Raw genomic sequence first — 13,157 nt, forward strand, 5'->3', positions numbered from 1 at the left:
CGTACCTGGACGTTCTCGACCCCTCGCCAAGGTGTTCCTGCCCTTGTCGTTAAGTTGTTCTTTGAGGTGCTCTTGTTGTAGTAAGTTTGTCACTTCTAGCATCAGGGCGAGGCAATCTTCTATTTTATGTACACGTTCTTGGTGGAACTCGCAGAGGGCGTGAGATTTCCTTGTGTTTGGGTCCGACCTCATCTTGGGCAGGCATTTGACTTTTGTTTCGAGGCTCTCGAGATCGTAGACTACTTATGTAGGCGATACGCAAAAATTGTGAGCAGATAATAAGGGAGTCATACCTCTGTCGTTCTTGAGTTCCTGATCTCGTCCTGGAGGGGCTGTCTTTATAATGAAAGGTGGGAACGGGTGTCCTAACATAAGGCTGGTGTCGTTCCCTTCCTAGCCGTGATACTGGATGATCTCTCCTTATATTATTTTTGCGTTCCTTCCTGGGCTCGGATTGTACCGAGGTGAGTCGTCGAGTTGGTTTGTTGAGGTCATCGTCGTGTGCTCTGACCTCGACACAGTAGGCATTATGGATTTCATCCCAAGTGGTCGGTGGATACTTCATTAACTAACTCAGTAGCTTTCTGGTCACCCTCGAGCCTTCTCTGCTCAACCCATTCTGAAAGGATGCGACGGCCATTCCTTCGGCAACATTTGGTAAGGTCATCCTTACGCTGTTGAACCGGGCAAGGAAGTCCCTCTTCTGTGGATTGCTTGATGGCGAAGATGTCGTTTACTCTTGTTTCAGCTTTCTTGGGCCCGTCGTTTGTCGTTACGAAGTTATCGGCCATTTCTTCCAATGTTTCTATGGAACGGGCTGGTAACTATGAATACCATGTCAACTCACTGGAGGGTTTCACCAAATTTTTTAAGCAAGATGGAGGAGATCTGCTCTTTGGTGAGGTCATTGTCTTTCACAGCGATAACATAGTGGGTCATATGATCTTCGGGGTCGGTCGTCCCATCGTATATTCTGAGATATGGGGCATCCTGAAGGTCTTTGGTATGGCGTGCGGAGCCGCTTCCTCGTTGTATGGATGTTCTATGAACCTACCGGCGTCCCTTTTTGGCAGCAATTTGGGGTGCTTGGTATTTTGTCTACTCGTTCTTGATGCTCTTCCATTTGGCTCTGAGCAACTTGTTTTCGTTCTCCATTTCTTCCATTCTTTTAAGCACAGCGGCGAGGATGCTATTACGTGCATTGACAGTAACATTATGAGTTTTACCTAAAGTTGGAGGGTCTGGTTGGTCATCTTGTTCGTCCCCTCGTTATGCTGCCAGGACTCTCGTGTTTTCTGTGGTCATGCATGGAGCTTGTGTTACTGAGTACAGTGACTAGGGTATCAGTTAGCCATGCTTCGAGGAGCTTTTTCATAGCAGGTGGTGTCCCTTCTCCCGTGGACGTGGATGATCCTTTCCTATTTGGTTTTTTTGTGTTGCAGAAAGGGGCAAGCGACCTTTCTCTCCTGGGGGAGGCAGTGGGCTTCGCTTCTTCGCCCTGTGTGTCATAGCCTTCGTTGATGGAGTTCATGAGGTTAAGGGGAACGTTATCTGCTGCCCTCGTCCCGTTTCCTTGGTTAGCTGCCATGGATTTTTTGTACGCATAAAGAGGATTGATAAACCTTGTGGTTTGTTATACTAACAAGTCACGTGAGTTGTAGATCTTATGAAAACTAAAAAATTGGCTAAGAAAATCCCCACATGCCAAATTAGTTTACCCAAAATTTAGATCTAGGTTTAAACAATTAGATTTTTCAATAGAATAGAGTTAATCTTAGCCAATATTAATATCCAACAGATTATTTAACTGGTTTCGTAGCAAAATATCACGTGTACCGTTCAAATAACAATAAATGTGCAATAGTGAACAATATTCAATGACTCAAGAATAAAGGGAATAGCATTAAATAGTAATAAATAATATATAATGGCATTTATGTACATAAATGTAAGTGAGGTAACCGAAAATGAATGAGATTCTTTGATATTCCTCTTGACAATGATAAATGATTGATGAGTCTTTGAATATTCGGATTCTCCTTGGATCGTGGGAGAAAAGCTAGATACAGATCTGAAGAAAAGGTTTATTTTGTATGTATGTAATAAAGCATGAAACTTCAGAGAATACCAATGTGTTGTTGTTGTTTTTTTACAATGAGTGTTCAATCTTCCCTATAGCTTCATGTCTTTCTATATATATGGGTACATGGGTCGCAAAAATCATAATAGTACAGATAAGAGGAATATTTCCTAAAATATTCTCTATAATGTCTTATCTCTAAAACTAGTTGTTACTGCCCTTCTAAAGGGAGTGCTCGTTCTCGTCCCTCTGCTGAGTCAGCTCAACCTCATCTTCGTCCTTCGTTGAGAACACATCGATGATGTGTGACAACCTTCAAAGGCTTTCTTAATTTTGACTTGGCCCACACATAACATTGAGGATAATTTTTAGCCCATACACTTAGGGGTCGTTTGATTTGAATACGGCTTTTGCCGGAATAAGTTATACCGGGATAAGTTATGTTGGAATTAGTTATGCTTAAAAAACAATCCCAGCATAACTAATTCCAACATAACTTATCTCGGTATAACTTATCCCGGTATAATTTTTAGCCCATACACTTAGGGGTCGTTTGATTTGAATACGGCTTTTGCCGGAATAAGTTATACTGGTATAAGTTATACCGGGATAAGTTATGTTGGTATTAGTTATGCTGGGATTGTTTTTTATCCATTGTCTGGTATGTTGTATTAAATATGACAATTGCATAATTTGTAAGAAGAATGTATAAGTTATACCCATGCTAATTACCCCCCTCTCTATAAGGTATAAATTATTCTGATGTTAATTTTAATCCTGGGATAACTTATACCTGGTTTGCTAACCTAACGAAATATTAAGATGGTATTAAATTTTTATACCAGCCTTATACCTTCTTATATCTCATACCAAACGATCCCTTGAAGCACTTTGTATAACACTGAGTGGTGTGATTGCTGCTTTTGAAGTACAAACTCTTTTTCTTGGTTGAAAGATAAATTCAAAAATAAAAATAAAAAAATTAAGAGGATAGAATAATTATCTCTATCTCCCCTCAACTTGCATAAAGGGGAAAAGTCAACAACTCTGAAGCTAATCCCCTCTTGTCCTCAATTCTTTCCCCTTGCAAAATATGAAAGTTTAAGTTTTACCTCTCCCTCATCCCTGTCCTCTTTAACCACCTAGGAGCTGAGTAAACAAATCTAGTTTTCGTCAGATTTTAGAGCGTAATGCATAGATCAAATCAATTGGACCTCTAATCTATGAATAAGTGATAACTTTCTTTTACAATCTGAAGCTAACTCGTCATCAGAAAACATACGGGCAGATTTCTCCAAACAATAACCACTTAAGCTAATTCATTATTGTAGGTAACATAAAAATAAGAAAAGCGTAAGATCAAAGCTCATAAGAGAAGAAGAGGGCTGGAAGGAGCAAGTTAAGGGTTTTAGGATTCATGAAAGAGGAACATAGGAGTGGATGTTCCAACACAAAATAAGGTTAAATAGAGAGATCTAGACATTGATAGGTGGAATCCGATACCAATATTGGTGGAAAATAACAAGCACCTAATGAATTACTCGAGATGCAAGCAGAATTACCCGAACACCGCAGTTATTCAAAAGAAAAAGGGAGATACTGGATGGTTTGTGATGAGGCCAATAGAGACAAGAATATAACAAATGGAAGAATATGTTCAACAATGGAGGAAGGTAACTTGCTTGTTTCTACTGTTTCTTTCCATCTTTCTTGAGCTAAGAGTCTATCGGAAACGGCTTCTCTACTTCCAAGGTGGGGTAAGGTCTGCATACACATTATCCTCCCCAAACCCCACTTGTGGGACTTCACTGCATCTATTGTTGTTGTTCCTAATGGAGGAAGGTAACTCCACAAAAATAATTACTCTAAGAAGTAATCCTTGGCTTGAAAGGCAAGTCTGCAGGAGATATTCCATTCAAAACCCCAAATAAGAGAACTTGAAAACTTCACCTTCGTCCTCCCCAAACAAGTTGGAAAGCATTTAGCAAAAATTTAATATTTCAAGGAATTCAGGTCCAATCATAAAAGCACTTCCTTCTTACCTTCACTCTCTACCTCAAAACACCTACCTGCAAGCACAGAATACTTAAATGGTGACTAATATGCCAAATCCGCGCTTTGCCCTTGTATTGAGACACGATTAATAGTGTGGCTAACATCGCTCCCTCAAATAAAGAAGTGACAATATAGTTATGCACACACCTTGACACAAAAATTGAGGTAATAATGTTGAAGAGTACAAAGCAACTCAAGCTACAAAGTAAGCGGTTGCATGCTCGAATTATTACTATATGAAATTGCAATTTTGTAAGAAATTTCACAAGCCAAGTGTCTGCAGCAAGAGCAAAAAATCATAAACAAAGAACCATTTCCTACAAAAAAGATAAACCGTTCCAATATATATGCAATCAGAAGAAACTCAAGCTTTTGTCATCAGAATTATTGTGGTCTGCAGTTATCGCCCCTCTATTCAGGGTCCAACTTCCAAGCAAGGCAATCAAAAAGGCAACCATATCCTTCGGCTTAAGGAAGTGTGGTTCTGACTTCTTTCCTATCTGCTCCAAAGGCCTGAAGAGCACAGCCGCCAGTCAGTCATGAGCCATGTAACCATGAGAAACTAGCAATTCACTCAAAAATAGACCTATCCTTCAAGAAATCCATCTTTTATGAAACATTCTTTTATTTGCTATATAGTCATATTATTCAAATTACTCCGTGTAATAACAGTCTACAACTCCCTGTACCAAACCAGATCACTTAATCTGCTGCCCGAGAACTAGGCCACCTATCTAAAGCTAAATACAACCACTCTTTTCATAGTAAAATAAACAGGTTCCACCTCCTAAAGCCATCATATAAATACTTCCAGAAAACTAAAAAATCATCTGATGGCTTATGCAATACCACAAGCCACAGTAATATTTACAAGGAACTAGCACAACGAGACAATCATACACAAGAACTGTTGAAAGAATTTGAACATCCAACCCAAGCCCAATCCTCAAGACAAAAGGGTGTGGTCCAAAACTTTATGCACCTGTTGATATTTTACGTCCAATGTGGGATACAGTACCTATATAACTCAACAGTAAACACCCTCTTGTATGTCTAATTCAATTGCTAAATTTACAAGTGAACTTTATGCAGACTTACGAGTGTGAGAATGGACTTACCAAGGGTTGTCTCTGGTACCAGATTATACGTGGATTGAAGAGTACTTTTGCTTTTTAGTTTATTTTCCTCAAAGTGGCTAAAAAGCTGGAGAGTGAGCCTTGGCTCTGGAGTAAAAACAGTACGTTTAACAGGCAGTGGACTTAAGAGTAGATAAAGGTTCACTTAATAGACTAAGAAGTGTGTTTTGAGCAGATGTTAGTGGCTCGGTGAGTTGAACTGGGAGAGATAAATGAGAGAAGTCTAGAGCGGCTCGATGGACTGAGTTGAGAGACAGAAGCCCAGAGCAATACAAGAGGTAGAGAGAAAACAGTTGTCAAATGTTATATGCCTCTCACATTGATGGTGAACTGGAAGGTAAATCGAACAGCAATAGCTATTCTACTTAGTCCAGTTACGCATTCTAGTGTCCAGTACAGCTTAGGAGTTGATCCTTCCTTGCTTTGGTCCAAAAGTGACCATTATATTTGTTCGACAAATATTCCCCATCCATATCAAATTGCAAGGTAACAGCGTCAGACCCAATCTATTAACTTAAACTTCATAGGCCACTTTTAGAAAGGAGAAGACCATGTTGAAGTAGATGTCACTAACATTACTTCTGTGTCATAAAAATCTCCACAGAATCATAATATCCAACTTCAATACCTCTGTTTTTTTGGGGGTGAGGGGGAGGGGAATCGGCACGGGTTATCAAACATTTCTAAGATAATTTGATTTTACCATTACAACAATTAAATGTTTATAACTAGATTTAAGGATATATGTCTTCTTAGTATTACAAAGAGCTAAAAGCTGGATCAAAACAAATACGCACCTCAACTCCAAACCCTTTCACATATACATTAGTAAACAGTTCTGAAGGATCAGGCATGGGACTCTCCTGAAAATAAATATGAGCAATCAGTAATCAGCCATTATGCCTTAAAGCAATTCTTATAATTCTAGAATCAAGAACAAATGGAACAAAATGGCATCATCTTTCTCACCTTTGCTTTAGCAATGGCTTCATCTACCACTTTCCTCTTTTCTTTCTCAATATCCTGAACATAATAAAAAGGGAAAGTCAGTTTATTAGCAGCATTTTATAAGTCAAGAGCCACATAATCTATTATCGGATATATGGTCCAGGTTTCGAACTTTATCATGACATTAAAACTTACCTTCAGCTCCTTCTCAGTGGCTATATCATGGGCTAATATGAGTTTCCTAATTCTTTCAATAGGATCACGTTCCTGCAATGGTAAAGACAACCTTATCAAGATACTTCATGACTCATCCGCATGTTCAGATTGTCAGAAAGTCTAAATAAATTATTTACCTGTCGAACACCGCTAATCTCGTCACGCGTACGGTAGGTGCTTCCAGGATCAGACATGGAGTGACCATGGTACCTGTAGGTGTCCATTTCAAGAATCTGGACATAGAGAGAGGACAAACATTAAATTGCTATGATATGCAAAGAATGAAATGAAAAAATTGGAAGAACAAATGGAAGTTGCAACAACTTCAAAAAACAATGACATGATAAGAGTAACAAATGAAATGAAATAAAATTTTCGAAAGAAGTAATGGAACCCATTAAGCATTCAACAAACATGACATGAACGACACTATTCCAAAGTATCAATATGCATCATAGTTCTACAAACTGACAATGGAAGAATCAGTTACAAGAGGTAGCATAGTTGTGAATCACAAATTCCCAAAATTTCTCTTAAGAAAAAGGAGAGCACAGAAAATAATGAATTATCTCTAGCAAGCTGATTAACTTTTTTTTTTACCAGTAAAGCTGATGAACTTTTTTCTGCTCCTAAAAGGGGGCTCTATGACCATGGAACACAATTGTCAAACAGACAACCATAAAAGATGAAATATTACCATGTCTTTACACCAGAAAGTTTAATGGAAAAGAAGAAAATATAATGACCGTTAAGCCATGTGATCTGAAAGGTATCACATCTCATATTCATCTATCAACCTGCCACTTACCTCCATTCAAAATTATAAGTAATAGCATAATTATAGTGAATCAACAAATTCCCAAAATCTCTCTTAAAGAAGAAAGGAGAGCAAAGAAGAAAAGAATTATCTCAACCAAGCTGATGAACTTTCTTAAGCTCCTAGAAACGGGCTCTATGACCATTAAACACATTGGTCAAAATAAGAACCATAAAACATGGAATAGTACCATGTCAAGAAAATATGACGACTATTAAGCCATGTGATTTGAAAGGTCTAGCATCTCATATTCATTTCTTCTCAAGCTACTTTCATCCTTCCATATTACTCATCTCCAACCTTAGCTGATAAAGGTAACTGTGGGGCAGTACCTATGAAGTCTTAATAGTATCTAATATGTAGTATCAGAAACATCTTTCAACAACATACTCACACAAGACATTAGATCACCGAATATCGTGTGAGAAATGCAACTGCATATCAATCCTGGAATTTAGGCATGCTATGTACTTACAATTGGTCCATTCTTGAGGGCATGCTCCTTGGCAAATTTGCATGCTTGTTTCACAGCAAGAGCATCCATACCATCCACCTGTTTTGAAACATAAAACGAAGAACATCAATAGCACACTTTCACATCCTTTTCTGAATCTCTATTTTGGTTATCACTTAGAATGATTATTCGGTCTTTATCTTGGCAGTAGGAGAAAGCTTTCTCAGTTTTTCCTTTTCCTACTATGTTGGAGATGTGGGTGGTAAGAATACAGCTGTTTATCATATAAACAAGCAATAAGCAATTTCGTAGTATAAAAACATGTGTAAGTACACCTCTTGCTCAATGCTTTTAAAAGCCCAAAGCAGAAAAGAGCAATAAGGTCCATGAGACATAGAAAAGTGAAGCACACATTTTTCTAGAGCACCACACAATTTGTGACATTAAAAAGTACCAAACATATATGAATTTAGCACTATAATGCTTAAATTCCAATGATACAACTAATTCAGTATACAATATACAATAATGTTGATACAAATCCAACTTCTCAAAGTTGAGATTCAAATCTTGCACGGATCACTTTGCGGGCCATTGCTTTGAAGCGCACAATTTTATAAATGGCATGGCTTCACCTATGAAGCAATAACCCCTCACTTTTCATCACTTTTAAGAGCAAAACAGATCACTTTTATTCTAATTGTATTGGATGTCCCCAAAGGGACCAAAAGCGCTTACTTTTAATGATACTACCCTTGCTTGTCCAACTAGTAGCACAAAAATACAACCCCCTGAACATCGAGGGATGTGTTCCTTGCAGAACCATCCTCAAACCCAATAAAATGCATAAGAGAAACACATTTATTTTAAATGGAGAGAAATACATTTTTTGTCATTGCAGCTTTTAAAATAGTTTTCTCATAGATCCTTCATCAATTTTACATTAATTTAGCATTTCGCTTTACTTTCCCAAAAGTTAGTTATTTAAACACATTCCCCAAAGTTATATCCATAGTTTACAGCATCATGCATATACATAATGATACTTATCCATGAACAGCTGCAAATTTGCATAAGAATTATAGTGGTAAAGTTGTCATTCATGGGTTCTGAAATATCTGTTATATGAATCTTACAATGTTATATGAATGTCACAATTTTTCTGCACCCAAGGGCATGGCCTAAAGGTCGATGAACTTGAAATGGACCATAAATGATCACGGTTCAAAATCTGAGCAGAGGCAAAAAAACATTAGGTGATTTCTTTTCATCAATCTAAGCCTTAGTGGACAAAGTTACTTGGTACCTATATTGGTACAAGGCAGCGGTAAGGTGTGTACTAGTCATATTGCAAGAAAGCTGAAGACACCACCTTTATCAGAAAAGAACAGACTTTCACCAAAAAAAAAAAATTGGAGCTTTAAAGCATTTTGCTGCAACCAATAACCTAATGAAGATATATGCACATATTTTTTGAGAATGAAAAAAATATGTAATATGACTACATTCACAAAGAATTAACAATTGCAGAATTAAATTTTTTTTATGCTGACATTAAAATTAATGGTCGAAAACAAGGATAACACTGCCAGGCTTTCAAAGCTATTTTATCTTTAAGTTTAGATGACAAAATTCAAAATTTACAGTTGCAGACGAACTCATTAATGCTCATCAAGCAGCATATATTCCAGGATTCAAATTGAAGAGAAGTTGGCTTCTATATATCTGATGTCAAATGTTGTCTTCAGTACCTACTTAACACATAAAGTAGACATCTAAATTCTGTCTACAAATTATAACAATGGATTTGCAAAATGTAATTTGGTCTCACCTTTAAACCAGGAACATAGTCTCCTCTTTTGTAATAGGCTGGACTTTTTGCAGCCCTCCATTCTGCTGTCCCCATTCCATCTGCATCAACAAGTAACCACTCAAAATCCTACGCGTTAAGTCACAACTCTTCATATTAACTTATATAACCAACCTCCATAAATTGTTCCTTTCCTTTTCATGAACATCAAATGCTATTCGTAGTTCTAAACTTGCATCACATAATATCAACAACTCTACTACTCCAATTAGAATATATAAACAACATATATTTATAGTATGAGTTCAAGTTATATATTACACTATCAGGTCAGAATTACCTATTGTTAGCAAGTAACCTTCCTTACTTTCAAAATTACAAAATGGATTACCTGTTAGGTGACCTAAAAGTGTAAAAAATTCTTTAACATAGACACTTATAGTGTGCCTTACGGGAAAAAAAAGTATAAATCTTACAGTGATTATTCTCGCAGACAAGAATAGCAGGCAAATCCCATAAAGCAGCCATATTCAAAGCCTCAAACAACTGTCCTTGATTAGCAGCACCATCGCCATACATAGCAAAAGTAACATGCTCCTCTTTCGAATACTTTTGAGCAAATGCCAATCCAATCCCTAAAGGAACTTGAGCACCTACAATCCCATGACCTCCATAAAATCCACTCTCCTTCTTATAAAAATGCATCGATCCTCCTTTCCCTTTCGAACACCCATCTTTTCTCCCCATTAGCTCCGCAAATGACTCGTATAACCCTCCGCCACGCCCTAGGAATAAACAGTGATCCCTGTAAGCCGTAATGATACAGTCCTTTTTGGTAATTGCAGCTTCCATGCCTATGGCAACGGCCTCCTGGCCGTCGTAGAGGTGGCAGAATCCGCGGATGAGTTTCGCCTTGTAGAGCGAATCAGCGGCGATCTCCATCCGCCGCATCTCCGCCATGTCTTTGAAGAAAGTCATGAGTTCGTTGGCGCTTGTCTCGACGGCGCGTGAAGGAGGATCGATGTTGTGGCCGGTAAATGGGAGGCTAGTCTCGACGGTGATGGTGTCGGACGATAGGCGGCGCGTGGCGCAGATGGCGGCGGATAATGGCTTTAGAAGGTGGTTAACCGTCCGATTCGTGGATAAAGCCATTCTGATCGTTGAATTGTTGTGTAAGTTGTGTGATGGGAATGGTTGATTTTGCAGATGGAGAAGAAGGGGGTTTGGTGAGGGGAGAGGAAAAAGGAGAATGTAAAGTAGAGAATCTCAGCAGCCACTGAACCGGGAAAGAAATGAAGTTTTTCCCTTAACAACTTGTTTTTTTTCTTAAAACAATTTCTACTAGGATTATATAATCCTTAACTATACCATAAAGTAAAATAGATCAACTAATAGATAAAGACAGCATTACATCTTGACTACTAAGTTGTCCCAAAAGTTGTTCAGCTTAAATTTTCCCTCTTTTTGAACTCTAGTGGTCCCTTAAGTTAGAAAATATGCCTATTTAAGTCCTTCTTAGATGACTTATGAGATCAGGATTCTAATTTGTTTAATTTACTGGGTTCAAAATTAATAAATTATATATATTCCATGAATTCAGGTTTGGCCGAACTCGTAGGTCGTGTTGTAGCTCCGACCCTACATACATGAACCGATAAGTTTTTAAAATTTGCAAAAGCTAAGCACATCTGGTCCATTGAAAGAACAAAATTATCGGTTGTCTTCATGTTGCTAGTAAAAAAATAATTTTTTTAGAGTAACACGGCTCAATTATACCAATACGCAATTAAGAATTCATCCAACAATTGGTTCCATCTAACCCTAGATAAGTAATTTAGCTACTCATAATATTATGTAAGATTACAATATAAAAAGTCATAACCAACGATAGAAATAGGAAGAAAAAAGTGAAAAACTCGTCGTGGAATTCTCCGCCTTACTCCTTGTGTGTTCTTACCTTATTTGGCCGAAATCCCCATTCCAAAGTGAGTTTTAGGACTATTTATATGGAATAAGGTTTGCATGGGGAGAAATAATACAAGCCAACTTTGGAACAACTTTTTCAGGCTCGTTCACTATTTCGTGGCGCACGCGAGAGTGAACGAGCGAAGTTCTTCTCTTTTTTCTTTTACTTCTAGGTCTCTCGTATACTTCCGTGTCTTTTTGCCTTAATCCACTATTTTTTTCAAGCTTCCCTCATCTAGCTTGTTCACTCTCTTGTGTGCACGTGAGAGTGAACGAGCGAAGTTCTTCTTTTGTCTCTTAGTCCCCAATCAATTTTTTTTGCTCACTTTTTTCCACTTTGCTCCTATACATAAGAATGCACATGAAGAGCATAATTTACAACAAAACTCGTGTAGCCTGATATTTAGCTTAAAGTATATATATTTATATGCATATCACCTTGCATTTTACTCAAGTTTCGTATGTGAAATATAATGATTTGTGCTAACTCATGGTGTTTTTATGTATAGGAATTATCCGGAGGCAATATGAAACGAAAGTGTGAGATTGGAGGCAAAAAGGAGCGAAATGGGAAAAATGCCACAGAGTAGCGCCCACGCTAGCATGGGGCGCTACTTGTGGCACAGAAGTGAGAAGTGAAAAAAATTCCAGTGCCAGCGCTAGCGCCCCACGCTACCCTGGGTGCTAGTGATGGAAAAGTTCTCCTAGGTCGCTCGGGACAAGGTTATTTCGGCCCCAGTCCCCCCCCCCCCCCAACCAACTTATATAAAAGCAAGCATAAGCCTATTTTGTGAGGGGAGATGCCACACTGAGGGAAAAGTGCATACGAGGAACATCCGGGAGCAAGGATATCTCAGTTTTCTTCATCTTTTCTTAGTATTCGCAATTATTCAACACTTGTAAATTTGTTTTGATCCTACTATATGGCTAAAACTCATAGTTCTGGGGTTGTGATTTAGCCATGAATATTATTGTTTGAAGTTGACTTAACCTTGATTAAAATTTGCTAGTATATGGTTATTTCTTCAATTCTATGATTAATTGCTTAATTATCTTGCCAAGAGTTAGGTTCTATTTACTATCTATGTTATGCGTGGGAAAGATATGTCTAGATTAGAGAAGAATTGAAGAGGGCATGATCTTAACTCTGAATTGGGAGGGGGGGAGGATTTGTGGCTAGGATAGGAATATACCTAGTCAACATGCTTAATTGAATATCGTAATCTTAATACGTTCTTAATAGATTGATTTCATAAGAATATAAGCATTAATCTATTTTGAATAGGCGAGTAGTATTCGGTAGAATACTACGAGAGAAATTATTTGATTAATTAGCAACCATGAGTTGAATTGTATGAAAGGGAGAGTTAATTAGAATGCAATAGAATTGGTGCATCGATCACAACCTTGGAATATTCGTCTCTACTGAATACACAACAACTATTCGACTACTTGATTATTTAATTACTTGTTAGAATTATTGCTTCGTATAATCATAATTCTGAACTCTGATTGACTCGACTAAATAATAATATGGGTAAAACTAGTGGGTAGTTAACACAAGTCTTTGTGGGTTCAACACTCGATTTATCACTTTATTACTTGTACGACCACGTACAGTTACGTGTGCGTTTGGGAGCAATAAGTCTTTGGCGTCGTTGTTGGGGACTTGAACA

At 37.9% G+C, this 13,157-nt stretch overlaps 1 protein-coding gene across 1 annotated transcript; it reads right to left on the minus strand.

The window, feature by feature from the left end:
• Positions 1 to 4,295: 4,295 nt before the first annotated feature.
• On the minus strand, positions 4,296 to 10,939 carry LOC107799031 (pyruvate dehydrogenase E1 component subunit alpha, mitochondrial). The gene is made up of 8 exons (XM_016622093.2): positions 9,993 to 10,939; positions 9,538 to 9,617; positions 7,728 to 7,805; positions 6,573 to 6,668; positions 6,415 to 6,486; positions 6,241 to 6,294; positions 6,069 to 6,134; positions 4,296 to 4,648 (listed from the first exon to the last, which is right to left on the minus strand). The coding sequence occupies exons 1-8, from the start codon at positions 10,666 to 10,668 to the stop codon at positions 4,604 to 4,606; spliced, it is 1,167 nt and encodes a 388-aa protein (XP_016477579.1). The 5' UTR covers positions 10,669 to 10,939; the 3' UTR covers positions 4,296 to 4,603.
• Between the last annotated feature and the right edge of the window lie 2,218 nt (positions 10,940 to 13,157).

Source organism: Nicotiana tabacum, chromosome 16 (assembly GCF_000715075.1).
Source record: "Nicotiana tabacum cultivar K326 chromosome 16, ASM71507v2, whole genome shotgun sequence".
Classification (NCBI taxonomy): Eukaryota; Viridiplantae; Streptophyta; class Magnoliopsida; order Solanales; family Solanaceae; genus Nicotiana; species Nicotiana tabacum.

What these genes read in the sequence shown, in the direction of transcription:
- LOC107799031 (XM_016622093.2), bottom strand. Translation starts at nt 10,668, where the DNA reads ATGGCTTTATCCACGAATCGGACGGTTAACCACCTTCTAAAGCCATTA. An exon ending in ACTATGTTCCTGGTTTAAAG is followed by an intron (nt 7,806 to 9,537) that starts GTGAGACCAAAT and finishes GTTTCAAAACAG; the next exon opens with GTGGATGGTATGGATGCTCT. An exon ending in CCCTCAAGAATGGACCAATT is followed by an intron (nt 6,669 to 7,727) that starts GTAAGTACATAG and finishes CTCTATGTCCAG; the next exon opens with ATTCTTGAAATGGACACCTA.